The following is a 14,474-nucleotide window of genomic DNA, read 5'->3' on the forward strand; positions in this document are numbered from 1 at the left end:
TGACCAGGTGGGTGTGAAGCCTCACGCTGACTCACTGACTTAAAGGGCAAATAAGTCATGTTAAAAAATAATATTAACACATTCTCCAGCAATACAACTACATTTTTAAACTGAGAGTTCATTCCCAGCAGCCCAAGGTCAATAATGAACTGTCAATCTTTTAAACTGTTAGCTAAGCCCCAACTTTCTTAGTTGCTGTTATGACTGTTAAGCTCTCTGTCCTATGATGCCGACAGAGGCAGGACAATCCCAGTGACACTGGTCAGTCCATCACATTGAGACAAACCATTCATGCTCACATCCACATGGTGACATGCAAAAGACTGAATCTTCATGTCTGGAACAAAAGGTTGTCATCAATGCAGGATGTATTAAAATAAAGAGTCTGCATTGTTCTCATAGAGGCATAGAGCTGCTTGCTCCAGTTTTATGAGCTTGTTAAGGTTATATGGACTCAAACTCAAACTCAATAAGTAACTGATTCATTTTTATATCACACCTGTATACTGAGTCCAGACAGAAGACTTGTGCTGGATCCAGTCTTTGCAGGACTCCACACTTACAGTATGTCACCTCAGGCCAGTAGAGGGTTTCTCTGTGTAGGGTTGTTGGTCGTACACCTTCCAACCACCCTTTACAGTAAAGGGATAGTTCAACATTTTGGCAAATTGGCCCATTGCCAGTACTAATACTAATAACGGAACGTTATGAGACAGAGTTGTTTTAGAGGTAAATTCATGTAAAACTGCTGAGGCGCGTTCTCGTTGGGGGCAGTTTTTCGGCAAACAGTCTCTGCATTTCCCTCTAAAACAACTCTGTCTGGTAACGTTGTGTTATTATCTCATAGCGTGGTGAATGTGCAGCTCACAACTTGTCCACCAGAGCATTTTGGAGTTGTTGGATTGTGTATTTGATGAGTTTGATGAGGGAAACCAAGAAATTCCATTAGCCTCTGTAGTGTAGCTCTGAGTAGCTTGCGGCTTCTAAAAAAAGCTTGCACCGGCAATAAAAGGTAACAAACCTTCTCCTAAAACTAGGGATTATGGCAATGGGCCAATTTGCCCAAAAAATGAACTATCCCTTTAAAAACTGTGATGGACTTTCCTTCCCTCTACTGTACAGTATGTACTTTAAACCTTCTGTGAACCTCAGAGATTTTCCTCTTCCTCCTCCTTTCCTCATTGTTATTCTCTGAACAGGATCACGGTCTATTACACACGCTCAAATTTAAAATGACTGATTTTGGTCCTGCTCATCCTCATCCTCATCCTCATCCTCCTGTCTTTTAAAATCACTCTTTCTCCTCCATCTTTCAGATTATTTCCATTCATTATTTCTTTCAAACCTAATTGCTTCCAGTTTATGTTTACATGGGCTTGAGCATGATTTTGAAAACATCTCACTTCAAAACACTTAACACAATCCCCAAAACCGGACACACCGAAATGCAAAACACTTCAAACATCCTGCAAGATGAAGCACCGTGCACTGTGATACAATCTAGATTGCGTAGTGGTGTTTTTAGTAAGTGAAAATGTGTTAAGAGACTGTTGCAAAGAGGTGAAGTGAGATCTACAACTTGTGTCTAACGAGGTGAAAATAGTTTCTGGTTTTGCCCAAACAGCGATCGACTCAGTAATTAATGTGTTCAGCAGACGAATGAGTTGAGGTTGTAACACCAAAACAACTCGGCCTATCAGACGATTAGTTTACTTTTGCTCCACAGATGTGAAACTGTGATTTACTGGTGGTAATGTGTTTACTGTTCTGTCCCACCTCAGAGAGACGGCACACACTGTTTACCACCTCAGCATGTGGCCCAGAGCAGGGCGTCGCCTGAGGACCTCTCACGTGTCTCCCGCTTGGTAAAAACAAACCAACCATGATCATGCCCAAATAAAAGTTTGACTTCCAACTCCAAAGGCTAAATGTTTGGTTTCTACACACAGAACCAATCCAACACCCTCACTCTACCAATCCAGTGCACCGTCAACGTGGCCTCCCACAGAGAGATCGCAGTCAGAATCACAGGAGCACTACGAATAGATACCTTACATGCAGTGAGTATGAAGTGCATCATGTTGATGATTTCCCCAGCTCAGTTACAGCATAAACATGAATTCCCTATATCCATCTCATTGCTATTCTGCTTTGACTGTGTAGCGATGACAGCTTGGTAGTCTCTCATCCATCCTAATGTGTTTGTGAAAAGCAGCGCTGTGTTTTTGATTTCTCCTCCAGCTGAAGTTTAAAATCCTGGAACTGGTAACCAGCGCATCAGTGGAGCTCCCCTCCTCCAGCCCCATGTTTCTACATGAAGAGAGGCCTGTCAGACATGTGAGTCACCGGCAGCTCATGCTGTAAACTGCCTCTGCTCTGGCTGTGATCAGACTCAGAACTGAGTTGATGAAAGCTTCACCATTTAATCAGATTTGTCCTTTTCTCTGATTTTCATCCCGTTGATGTGTGAATACAGTGTTTATGTGCTGTGGAAGATCGGATCTTTCAAATGCATTTGAATGGGTTGAAAGTATTAAAATCCCATTATGGTGCAATTGATCTAACATTAGAAAGAAACATGTTTTGCTGCAGAGATAAAAATAAATAAATAAAAATCTAAGTAGATGCTGCTGCAGCTGATCATGGCACTGCAGAGCTGAGGCAGTCAGACAGTAAAGGTTGGTACTGGAGCACACGTGCTGTGTGGTGCTCAGGGACCGAAAGGACCAGCGGCACAACATGTACAAATCTCCACTTGTAGACTAATCTTTGCTGCCATCTATTGGCCTCTACCAACACTCTACTGTGTCTCCTCAGTGTGTTTTATGAGTAAATACCATCCTGCCGAGGTCTGTCTTGTAAAAGAGATTTTTTTTTTTAAATCTTAAGGGTAGTTCCTGGTTAAACAGAAAAACGGAAAGACCATAAATGCTGATTTCCTTGCATATTATTGGTGTAAACAGATTAATGGATTTAGTTGTCAACCTCATTGTGATCTGTGCTGCAATTACTGTAATAGATTTTCGCCATAGACATACATATATGCATGTGAAGGAGGACTAATTAAATATGTTTTCAGTCTCGTTACAGAGCTGTTTCTGAAAAAAACAAAAAAAACAGTCCTTCTATTATTTTATAAATGTCTTTTGAGTTGCAGTCAACATAAATATCCTATATTGTGTCTGTGATGAGCCATGGGCTGAATATAGCCACAGTAACAAATGTCTGGCATTATAATCCACTATAAATATTTGACCTCAGGGAAGAGTGCGTTACGTCACAGTTGTGCATCATCTTTGGTGTTTGTACTGTACATTATTTTGCTTTCTACAAGATGACCAAATAATGAAGCTGACAATGAGTTGAGCTTGTGTCTGGAAAAGAAATGATGTGAGTCATATTTTCTCCCCTGCTCTGACAGATATTACTGGAGATCAGGAAGGAGGGAGATTACAGGATCCCTATCTGGATCATCATTGGCAGCACACTGGGAGGACTCCTACTGTTAGCCCTGCTCAGTCTGGCTCTATGGAAGGTAAAACACCCCATCATGCACACCAGTCACTGCTGGTCACCAGGGAAAAAGACATTGAGTTGTCCAGTGTGTCCTCACAATGACTCGGCCTCAGAGCTGCTGGTTACTACAGCTCTCTGACCATGCTAGAGCTTCTCTGGTCTCCTGCTCAATGCTGCGAGGTCTATTCAGTCAGTATTGATGTGATACAGTATCTCTACCTGACTATGCCACATACTTTAATATGCCTTCCAGTTATTTATTTTTTTTCAAACCTTTTAACAGACTTCAGTGTAGGGTTAGAGCGCCACCCTCTGGTAGAGTAGCCTACGTCTACAAACAGTAGAGGCTGTTGTCTGACTTTAATAATGACTAGTCCTATAATAATAATAATAATAATAATAATAATAATAATAATAATAATAATAATAATAATAATAATAATAATAATAATAACGATAATAATAATAGCTTTGCCAAGAATGTAAAAAGAAAAAAGAAAGACAAATGGACCAAAGAAAAAAAGAGGTGAAACAGTGAGGCTTCTTTACCTCATTTCTATTTCTACATGTTTCCAGATGGACAAATTAAGTTACATTTATAGTGTATGTAGATTAAGATAATAAGAAAGTATTAAAGTATTATTTAAAAAAAAAAAAAGAGTGGCTCCAGCTCCTGAATTCAAGCATCTGCCTACTGTGTATGATTAAACAAAATAAGACACAAAGTTTTTAGTATAACTGCCAGATAAATCTCTGACCCTTCCTCTATCTGATAATGGGCTTTATGCACAGCTCCACTACTTCCTGAACTTAATGCTGCTCCTTTATTTCCTGTCTTACATTATTGGACAAACTGATTAATCCAGGTGTGTCTGACCATTGTGACTACTCAGACACACCTGGATTAATCAGTTTGTCCAATAATGTAAGACAGGAAACAAAGGAGCTGCATTAAGTTCAGGAAGTAGTGGAGCTGTGCATAAAGCCCATTGTTGAAGCATTTCACAAAAAACACTAGACTGCCATGATATTTAGGGCTGCAGCCAGGTAACAGAGATTTCCCCTGTCAATGAATTGACCAGCTATTTTCCTCTCATCAGTCAATCATTTAGAGAAGTTTTCTGTTCTGAAACTAAAAGACATTAATTTAAATACATTATTACAAAAAACTAAGAAGTAAGAACCAGCAGTGAAATTTACTGAAAATTGATCAAAAACTAATTCTGACAATCAATTCATGAACTACTTGTTCAGCTTTTAAGAATTGAGACACTACATACATATTTCATTTTAAAAACCGAAATAGTGAAATGAAAACAGAAGTGAATGACTGCGTTGGGCTCTGCAGTGTGATTGGTCGTCTAACTTCTCTCTCTCCCTCTCAGCTCGGCTTCTTCCGGAGGCAGAAGCGGAGAGACGAAGACGAGCAAGAGGCCAACGGGAAAGTGGCCGAGGAGCGGTAACGTAGGCTCAGGGCCCCCAGCAGACACCTTTACCACAGGGGACCCGACACTCAGGGACCAACCCACCTCCCCTCCCCTCCCCCCGCCCCGCCCCCCCAGGACCACAGTGGCACCGCATAGACAGCTCCGCATGATGGCTGAAGCAAGGCTTTCTCAGTGCACTGGATCTGTCCCACCCCGCGCCACGACCCCTGACCCCCCCTGAAGAGTCAGCACTGTCACACTCACTTAGCATTCCTGCACTGTTACGACATCAGGGCGTCCCTGGTCATTGTATTCCACTGCCCTCTATGTCGTCCCTTCAGACGTCTCGGAGCTCTCGTTTTCTTGGCTTTGGGCAGGAGCTCTGGTGCTTTTTCTGGCCGTTTGAGAGGAAGAGTAGCGCGAGCTTTGATCGATACGTTCCCAGTTTGCCTTCGAGGCAAATGTCAGCCGGTCACTCTCTTTTGTCTCTTCCAGATGTGTATTTATTTAACTCTTATGGTAAATTTTGAAAGACATGAAAAACCTCAAGGGTGACTTTTCCACCCAAACACTACCGCAAATGTAAAGTTTCAATACTGTATATTGAATTCGATGTTTAAAAGATTGTATCTGCAACATGTTTAGTTGACTTGCATAATAATTTATAAAGAAAAAAACTGAACTAAAGTCACCAGAGTACAGAAAATACTTGCGACGTTTAACTTTCAAAGACTTTCTTGATCTTTTTGCTGCAGAGGAGAATCTTCTTAATATGTATCCACTTCTTCTTCTTCTTCCTTTTACATATTTTCATCCTGGAAACCACACAGGATGGTCTTTTAACATTTGATGCACTTTTAATTTGTACAAAATTAACTTGAATTTTGTAAATAGTCAAGTAGCATTTTATACGCTTTCAGTTTTATAACAGTTTTCAGTATTTTCCCACAGGTTTTATGGCATTACGTTGTAACCCGGAGCGACAAGGCAAATTAAACAAGTCAGCTTTGTGTTACTGAACCTGTCACAGCGAGAGATGGTTTCCTTCTAACATGCACTGCATCAGAGCAAAGGCTGAGCAGAAAAGACTGCTGGCAAATTTGTTTTCAGGATTTGAGCAAAGTAAATGTAACTAAATGAAACCAGATGATATAGAAATGAGTGGAGTGAATGCACATTGCTTACAGTATGTCAGCACCCTCCTACGTAGTGTTACCAATGAATGTTCTGTTTTGATGAGGTGTGAAGAGCTGTAATACGCCACCAAATAAAACATTGTATATGTTCTATGAATGTCTTTTTTTTAAGTATATTTTTTAGGCTTTTTGCCTTTAATGGATAGTGTAGATGCCCCATGTCTTTTTAATGGGGAATGTGAGGGGTGTCTGCTGTGAAAAGGAAGCCTGGAAAGCCAAGTGATGCATATGTATTGTGCCATTGAATACACAGATCAGGAGATGTTTCTGACATTGCCATACAGCTTGTTTCCAGCTGTCAAAATCGCCCCAGTGTGCTCCATTAAAATACGAAAGATAAGACCCTGAGAGTGAGTGACCCCCCCTGAGCCACAAAATATATATCAAAAGCAGCTATTAAATCCTGTTCATACCCTCCTGCTGCACAAGACTGACCCTGACATCCTCTCTCTGGGTGCAGGCCTAGAGCATGAATTTTTAATAATTAAAGAAAAAACTGAATTGAAATGAATATTGAATTAAAAGTAAGTACAAGCAGAACTGACAGTCCATTATAGAGGCAATAAGGAGTCTCCTTACCGTTTGACCCTCTGGGAGGTAGGTGCAGGACTTCAATGGTTGTACCATAATTGTAGTGATATACATTAATAGGTGGAATCTGTAAACAAGGATAAAATATTAAATGCAAATTGTTGATTCTAAAACTTTTGTTTATAAAACTTGAACTTATCACTTAATATTTTTGTTTGTGATTATGATATTTTCATTTTAAAATATTTTTTTGCAGGCTCAAGGGGGAACAGTTATGTCAGGAAATGTAAAAAAGGATTTCTTAAATGTTTGACTTTAGAGTTTAAAAGTAGACATTGTACAAAGAAAATGTAGAAATCAACTATTAATCCTTCAATCAATATTCACAGTTTAAAAAAATGGATTCACAAAAACATCTTAAAACTCATCAAATAAACAATGTTTAAGAGTGTTTATCAAATCATACATAAGTAATAGAATTTATAACAATAATATCCACAATAGCATTTTGAAAAGTGGGATAGATTAATGGATTTCCATTTTGATTTAAATTTCTCTTCCAGGCAGACAGTCCATCTGAGTGTCCTTCCATGAAGGAGGATTTTTCCAAAACCTCCAATACATTTTTTATCTTACTGTATTAAAGGCTTATAAATGATCTATCAATTATTAAAAAGTAATATATTAACATTTAATCGTTGTCACAGGTCTCACTGCCTCTAATCACACAGATGTGTTGCTTAGGAGAACGTTTCAAATGCTTCTGTGGTAGTTTTCACTCACCTGCAGGGGGCAGCGTCTCTCACCATGTAGTCACAGAGAAATCTTTAGGAAGATTGATGACACTTATCCACAGTTGAATAAGCAGACGACCAGAGTGGGAAATAAAAGGCTAATATTTGTGTGTGGAGCCATCCCTCTAATCTCTGTCCCTGTAAATATCTATTTAAATCCGGTAAACAAGATTAACTCAGCAGATGTCTTTAGAATTCACTTCTACAGCTGCAACCACAGACAACTGGGGAATATTTATTGAAAAAAGCAGTTTGATGGAGTAAAAAAGAAAATGTAATTAAGTGATTAATTCTTTATGCAAACTCAAAGTTCCTGACTCTGCACAGCAACAACACAGAACATTTGTTCAATGTGTGAAATGTGAAACTCAATCAACTAAAAGTCAGATTTCCATACAGTTAAACATGTTTACCACATAATTCAAACAATCACTGAAAGTAATTTGCCCCCAAATACAAACCAACTGTGCAGCCCTCTGCAAATCACAGCTGGAAATGTGAACAATTGAAAGTAATTGTTAGTGTTATTGTGCAGTTAAAAGAAAGACAGAAAATAAATTATGATAAGCAATTAAAGCAAATGTGGTTGGAAACCCATGTAGCGCTGTGCTGTAATGAAACATGGGCACCATATGCCACTGCTGCTGAAAACACATTGATCTCTGAGGGGGGAAATTGGATTGGATCTAGAAATGGAATAAGATTCAGCAAGACAAAAAAAAAAAAAAAGCAAAAGCTTCCACACAAACAGATTTAAAGATCACCAATAAATCCTAGAATACCAAAAACAGTGATTCACAAAAAAAAAGTGAGGTTATGTAAGCATGCTGCGGAACATAATGCCATAAATAGACTTTAAGGATGACATGTATTCTCCCATATGTGAAACACTGCGAACACTGCTCAGAGGAAGGTAATTTACTCCACAGCCACGCTTGGTTATTGGATTGATATATTCCCTTATTGTCATATTTGAGTGTTGAGATTGGACCCAGACCCAATTTCAATAACTTAACAGCTTCCTACAGTATTCTGTTGATCTGGAATAAGAAGCCGTGTCTCACAGGATGGTAGGCACACTTCACCTCAAGAGAATCTGATTTATTCAACAGAAAGAAACACAAAAGACAAATAGGAGCAAACACGAAGTATGGCAACGCTAGCGTTTCATCTTTGAGAACGAGGCTTCAAAATAAAAATATCTGACAACATGAAAAAGACAAATATTAATAAATATATCCTCTGTTTGCAAATTCAAACTTCACTAGCCAGTGTGATGGAATTCTATAATGAAATCAAGTTCGCAAATTCAATAAATGAAGGACAAGTGATGGTGAAAGTAGTTCATATTTAAATAGTAATTATAAAATTCTGAAGAAGCAGTGATGCACAAATCATATCAAGTATTTGCCCAAAGAAAAATAGAATATATTGAATTAAGAGTGATAATGATGGGAGTGACCCTCCACCTCCCCCCTGCAGTGCTGTGGTGCTGGTCTGTGATGGCTCAGGAATGAAAATATATAAGGCCCTGCAGTTAGAGTCTCTACATATAGATATGGACACGGTGCAGCACATGCATCCTCTCTATAAATGATAGGGAGGTGGGGGTGATCCTTCTTGGGTATATGAGTCAAATAATCTGTTGCCAAAGCAATCAGGCTTCTCCACCATCATCCTGCAGTATTATTAATATTTGCACCTCACAGCTGCAGTCAGAATTACACCCTACTGATACAGTATAGGACACAGTATGTAGTGCTGCAAACAGGAGGGTCACACATAAATGTCATGGAGAACTTTTAATGACCACATCTTTTTCTCAAACTTTACTTGTTATTTAGAGAAATGTAATGCCATGTAATATCTCAAGTTAATCCACACAGAAAGAACCTATAGGTTTTAATATAGGTTTGAATAAATGTGTGGATTTCTTTTAAAAGAAATATGAAGACATGTAATAGTTTTATTATTTTCATGAAGGAAAGGCGAGACACTACAGGCAAAAACACTGTTTTTTCATGATTCATTTTGAGATTTTGGGCTATTTTTAACATGTCTTCTTTCAGAAAAGTCGAAAGAAATGGTAGAAAATCCACATTAAGGTTTTTATTTTACTTCATTTTGTCTTCTACTGTCAGTAGATTTCTCCATGTAATTTTACAGTCTTTAAAGGCCGTTTTCTCAGAAAGAGTTTTTCAGACTCACTACCAGGCTTTGTTAGCATATTTATAAAATGACTTGTACTCAAAAGGTGTCTTATAATTTTTCAGGCTATATGTGGATATTTATATAACCTGTATTTATTGATGTAAAAAATGAAGCATATAGATCATGATGCAAATCACAGAACTGCTTTATTTTTGTCTTATTTCTCCTCATTTCTTCCAAAAAGGAAGTAGTGATCAGTGTCTGTCCAGTAAGGGGATAAGTCCTCTGGTCTCCTTGTGGTTTTTGTTCTAGTTAACAAAGTCAAAGGTCTACCATCAGCTTGTGTCACCTGCTACAGGTGTTCCCCACATACAGATGCTCAGCAGCAGCTCTGACCTCTCTGTACAACCTGTCTGCAGCATTATGGTCTGACCACACAGAACTAAAACGGAGACAGGAGGCGGGAGGAGGGACAGAGACAGACACTCAGCACACCGACCTGGCAGTGGTCCAGTCCCAGCTGCCTGCAGCCCAGGCTCCTCAGTCTCCTCCAGCAGCCGTGGGCTCCCCCCATCATCTGTGGAGAACCTCCCCAGCTGCCAAATGCCAAGTGACAGTTGGAACCAATGCAGCTATTATTAACCCGTCCCTTGGTCACAGGGAGGTGCGCAATCTTCTCGGTCTGGCCGCCCGCGGCCGCCGCGCGGCCGCCCACGCGACCCCGCCCACTCTTTTCCCCGCGCCGCGGGACCGCCGAGTCCTGGCCGGCGGCTTCCACGGCCTCCTCTGGACTCTGCTTCGTACCCCCCTCCAAAGAAATGGAAGGATACGCCTCGGGAGCCACGTATCTTTCCATTTCGTCCATGTGTTTATATGCAAATTAGCCACGCGGCCGCCGGCGGAGAAGGCGTTAGCGATCGATCGCCTATATTGTCAATATTATCTCTGCGATCCGTCATCCCTCCTCCCTCCCTCTCGTCGTATAGGTTTATGATCTACTCTATGGACGAGATCCGTCATCCAACGTGTGGCATCAAGCTTCTTCGATCCATAATATCAATGTGATCAGTCAGCAGCGACATATTTATGATATACATCTGTCATAGCAACGAGATTTGTCATTTGTCAACCCTTTCTGTGCTATTTGTGTCTGTAAAAATGCTCAATAAACACGAATTGAATTGAATTGAATTCCTTTTATTGTCATTTGTGTGTCAAATGTGTGTTTATGATCTATCTATGTTTATAACATATATATAGGCTCTATAAACACGAGATATGTTTATAATATATATATAGGCTCTATAAACACGAGATATGTTTATAATATATATATAGGCTCTATAAACACGAGATATAGCCTATATATATATATATAATAAACATATCTACAATCTCTTAACACTTTGTGCTAATTGTGTCTGTTAAAAACGCTCTACAAACATGAATTGTGACACAATTGGCTCTATGCACAGCTCCACTGAACTTTAGCCAGCTCCTTTATTTCCTGTCTTCCATTATTGGACAAACCGATGAATCCAGGTGTGTCTGACCATCGTTGTGAGGTCAGACACACCTGGATTCATCAGTTTGTCCAGTAATAGTTATTATCTATTTATTTATTTATTTATTTATTATTATCTAGTTATTGAGTGAGTGATGAATGATGCAGAATCATAGAAGACATAGGCATAGAAGTAATTTCCACAATATTTTTATTTAGAAAATAAATTAAAAAATAAAAAGAACACAGCAAAAACACACAAAAACTCTTAAAAGGTATAAATAAAATAAAAAAAACACACAAAAAGTCTTAAGTAGCAGCAGCAGCAGCTACTGCTGCATAGAAGTAATTTTACTCCTGGCTGTTCTCCTCCTGGCTGTGCTCCCCCTGCTGCTCCTGCTCCTCCTGTTGCTGGCTGTCCTCCTGCCTCCTCTGTGCCAGCCAGAGGTCAACAGAGATGCTCTCGTAGAGGGCACAGTAAACATGTCTTTTCCCTTTCAGGTTGAACTGGCTGTGGCCAAAGTCTTTAGTGGCTGGTTGGCCACAGCGCTGGCATATCCTCAGTTTTGAGGGTTTTCTTTTTTTCTTTTTTTCCTGCCCCTTCTTCTCCTCCTCCTGCATCTTCATCCTCTTCCTCCACACCGTTGTCCGTGGCACAGGAGCGGGGCCGTCGGCGGTCTGCTTCTCCATCAGCCACTCCTGGGGCGACCTCATGTCCGGACCGTCTTCCAAGCTGCAGAAGTACTGGCCCTTGTAAAACGCGTGGCCAGAGTCAATGTGCCTGGCCTCCCCACAGATATCGCAGGGAGCCCCAGGTTGTGACTGCTGGCCACTGCCCTGGGCCAGCACCTCCCTGTCCTTCTCCGCCCGCAACCTCCGTCGATACACGGTGCAGCGTGTGGGAGTCCTGGATGTGGACGGTGTGGAAGCCGTGGTGGAGGGGTTGTGAGGTGCCTCTGCTGCAGGAGACAGAATTGGCAGTGTTGGAGCACAAGTAGTCACAGAGAAAGAAATGTGTCTTTTACTTGTCATGGTGTTGTAGGTTTAAGATTTCTTCTTACCATGCTTTCTCTTCTCTTTCCTCTTTCCAGAGGTGGACGGCGTGGAGGAGGAGGTGGTCGACGGTGTGGAAACCGTGGTGGAGGGGTTGTGAGGTGCCTCTGCTGCAGGAGACAGAAATGGCAGTGTTGGAGCACAAGTAGTCACAGAGAAAGAAATGTGTCTTTTACTTGTCAAGGTGTTGTAGGTTTAAGATTTCTTCTTACCATGCTTTTTCTTCTCTTTCCTCTTTCCAGAGGTGGACGGCGCGGAGGAGGAGGTGGTCGACGGTGTGGAAACCGTGGAGGAGAGGCTCTGAGGTGCCTCTGCTGCAGGAGACAGAAATGGCAGTGTTGGAGCACAAGTAGTCACAGAGAAAGAAATGTGTCTTTTACTTGTCAAGGTGTTGTAGGTTTAAGATTTCTTCTTACCATGCTTTCTCTTCTCTTTCCTCTTTCCAGAGGTGGACGGCGTGGAGGAGGAGGTCGGCGGTGTTGAAACCGTGGAGGAGAGGCTCTGAGGTGCCTCTGCTGCAGGAGACAGAAATGGCAGTGTTGGAGCACAAGTAGTCACTGAGAAAGAAACATTTATTTGTTGTGCTGTAAATGTGTGAAATAAATAATGGAAAAATCCTACCAGGCTTCTCCTTCTCTGCCAACTTCTCACTCCTTGTTGTGCTCTCCATCCTGCAATCAAACAGAGGAAAATGATATGAGTAAAAATTTAAAAAAAAAAAAGAAGAAAAGGACACAAAGTGTTGAGTCCTCCAAAGCAGAGAAAAGTAGTTACCTGTTAGCAGCTTGCAGAATCTGGTTGTGAGAAACTCCTGGGCTACACAGGTACTTTAGAGGTGACTAGGTGTCACCGGCCCAAGAGCCTTTGGCCAATCAGCTCTCGCGAGAACAGGAGTAGGGTCGTTAGCTCCAAAGGGGCTCTGATGTCCTGTGAAGCCCCTCTGTGTCTCTGAAGTTGCAAGGTGTCTCTGAAGTCCTTGTACCCAGTTTACACAGGAAGGGGGGTGGGGGGTAGGGGGTGGATCAGGAGCAGGTCGCCCCTCCCATGACCTGGCCTGATCAGATCTGTCAGCTGTCACTTGGATGAGGGGGAGATAGGATTTGTAAAATTTAAAGTTTGGGGAGGCAAAACATGTCCTTTTCCTTCTACCTAACCCTCTTCAACAACTATTACATGTACTACATAACACCAAAAAATAAAACAAGCCGATTTCTTGTAAAGTGGTCTGAAACGTCAACATTTTCTTACTCACCGTCCTCATTCTTTTTCTCCGTCTTTGCTTTTTGCCAACATCCTGCAAAGAAAGAGAGGAAAGAAGGCATGAGTGGAAGTGAAAAGGAGGAAGAAGAAAAGCAATCAGAGTTGAGAGTCCCATCAGATGATGTTTGTACAAACACTCACCTCCAGCAGCAGCACATGTGTTTAGCTCTCAGACAGACAGACAGACAGTCTTCCCAGGTGAGTGGGTCACATGTCCTAAGAGCTGTCCAGCAGTGGCTGCAAGAAAAGAGCAGCAGTCAGTGACTTCTGACATTTTGGACACTGCAGTTTTACTGTGTCTTTTAATTATTTTTATATTAAAGTATTGTTTAACTGAATAACACTGTCATGTGCTTATTATTACTTAAACAGCGTACCTGCATTGAATCCTGGGTGGGTGGGGTTGGTTGTTGTCAGGGTTAGCAGCCCATCTCCTGGGTCGTTGAGTGGTGGCTCCTCCTCAGGCAGGATGCTCTTGGTCTATTCATATTCTAAAAGGGGTGATCAACAGTAATGAGTGTGTCGTCAACAGTGAGTACACCCCTCCCTCCCAAATGAAGCTTTCTCAGCACTCACCTGGCAGTGACATGTGATCTGTCAGAGGGTCTTGGTGGCTGCGGCAGTCAGCAATGTCAGCTTGTGATGAATGAGATCACCTCTAATGCTGATCACCTCTGATGCTGGATGACATCACCTCTGATGCTGGATGAGATCACCTCTGATGCTGGATGAGATCACCTCTGATGCTGGATGAGATCACCTCTGATGCTGGATGAGATCACCTCTGATGCTGGATGAGATCACCTCTGATGCTGGATGAGATCTGGTGGTGGTGGGATGTGGGATGGAGATGATCTCTGAAGAGATTGTTGTGGTGATGATCAGAGGAGGAAGAGGTGGTGATCAGAGGTGGTGGTGATGGAGGTGGAGGTGATGATCAGAGGAGGTGGAGGTGGTGATCAGAGGTGGTGGTGATGGTGATGATCAGAGGAGGTGGAGGTGGTGATCAGAGGTGGTGGTGATGGTGATAGAGGAGGAGGTG

At 41.5% G+C, this 14,474-nt stretch overlaps 1 protein-coding gene across 1 annotated transcript in view; it reads left to right on the forward strand.

Annotated features, from left to right (window-relative positions):
* itga11a (integrin, alpha 11a) overlaps positions 1-5,035 on the forward strand; it is a gene marked incomplete at its 5' end in the record, with an annotated part of 57,758 nt that extends 52,723 nt beyond the window's left edge. Inside the window, 6 exons of the mRNA XM_083998555.1 lie at positions 1-7; positions 1,782-1,865; positions 1,950-2,060; positions 2,242-2,337; positions 3,422-3,535; positions 4,902-5,035. The exon at positions 1-7 is cut by the window's left edge and continues 107 nt beyond it. Of these exons, the coding sequence (XP_083854681.1) occupies positions 1-7; positions 1,782-1,865; positions 1,950-2,060; positions 2,242-2,337; positions 3,422-3,535; positions 4,902-4,979 (490 nt within the window). The 3' untranslated portion in view covers positions 4,980-5,035. The remainder of the gene's footprint in view (positions 8-1,781; positions 1,866-1,949; positions 2,061-2,241; positions 2,338-3,421; positions 3,536-4,901) is intronic.
* Positions 5,036-14,474: the final 9,439 nt, after the last annotated feature.

The sequence above is a fragment of the Trachurus trachurus genome (assembly GCF_905171665.1).
Source record: "Trachurus trachurus genome assembly, chromosome: 3".
Taxonomy (NCBI): Eukaryota; Metazoa; Chordata; class Actinopteri; order Carangiformes; family Carangidae; genus Trachurus; species Trachurus trachurus.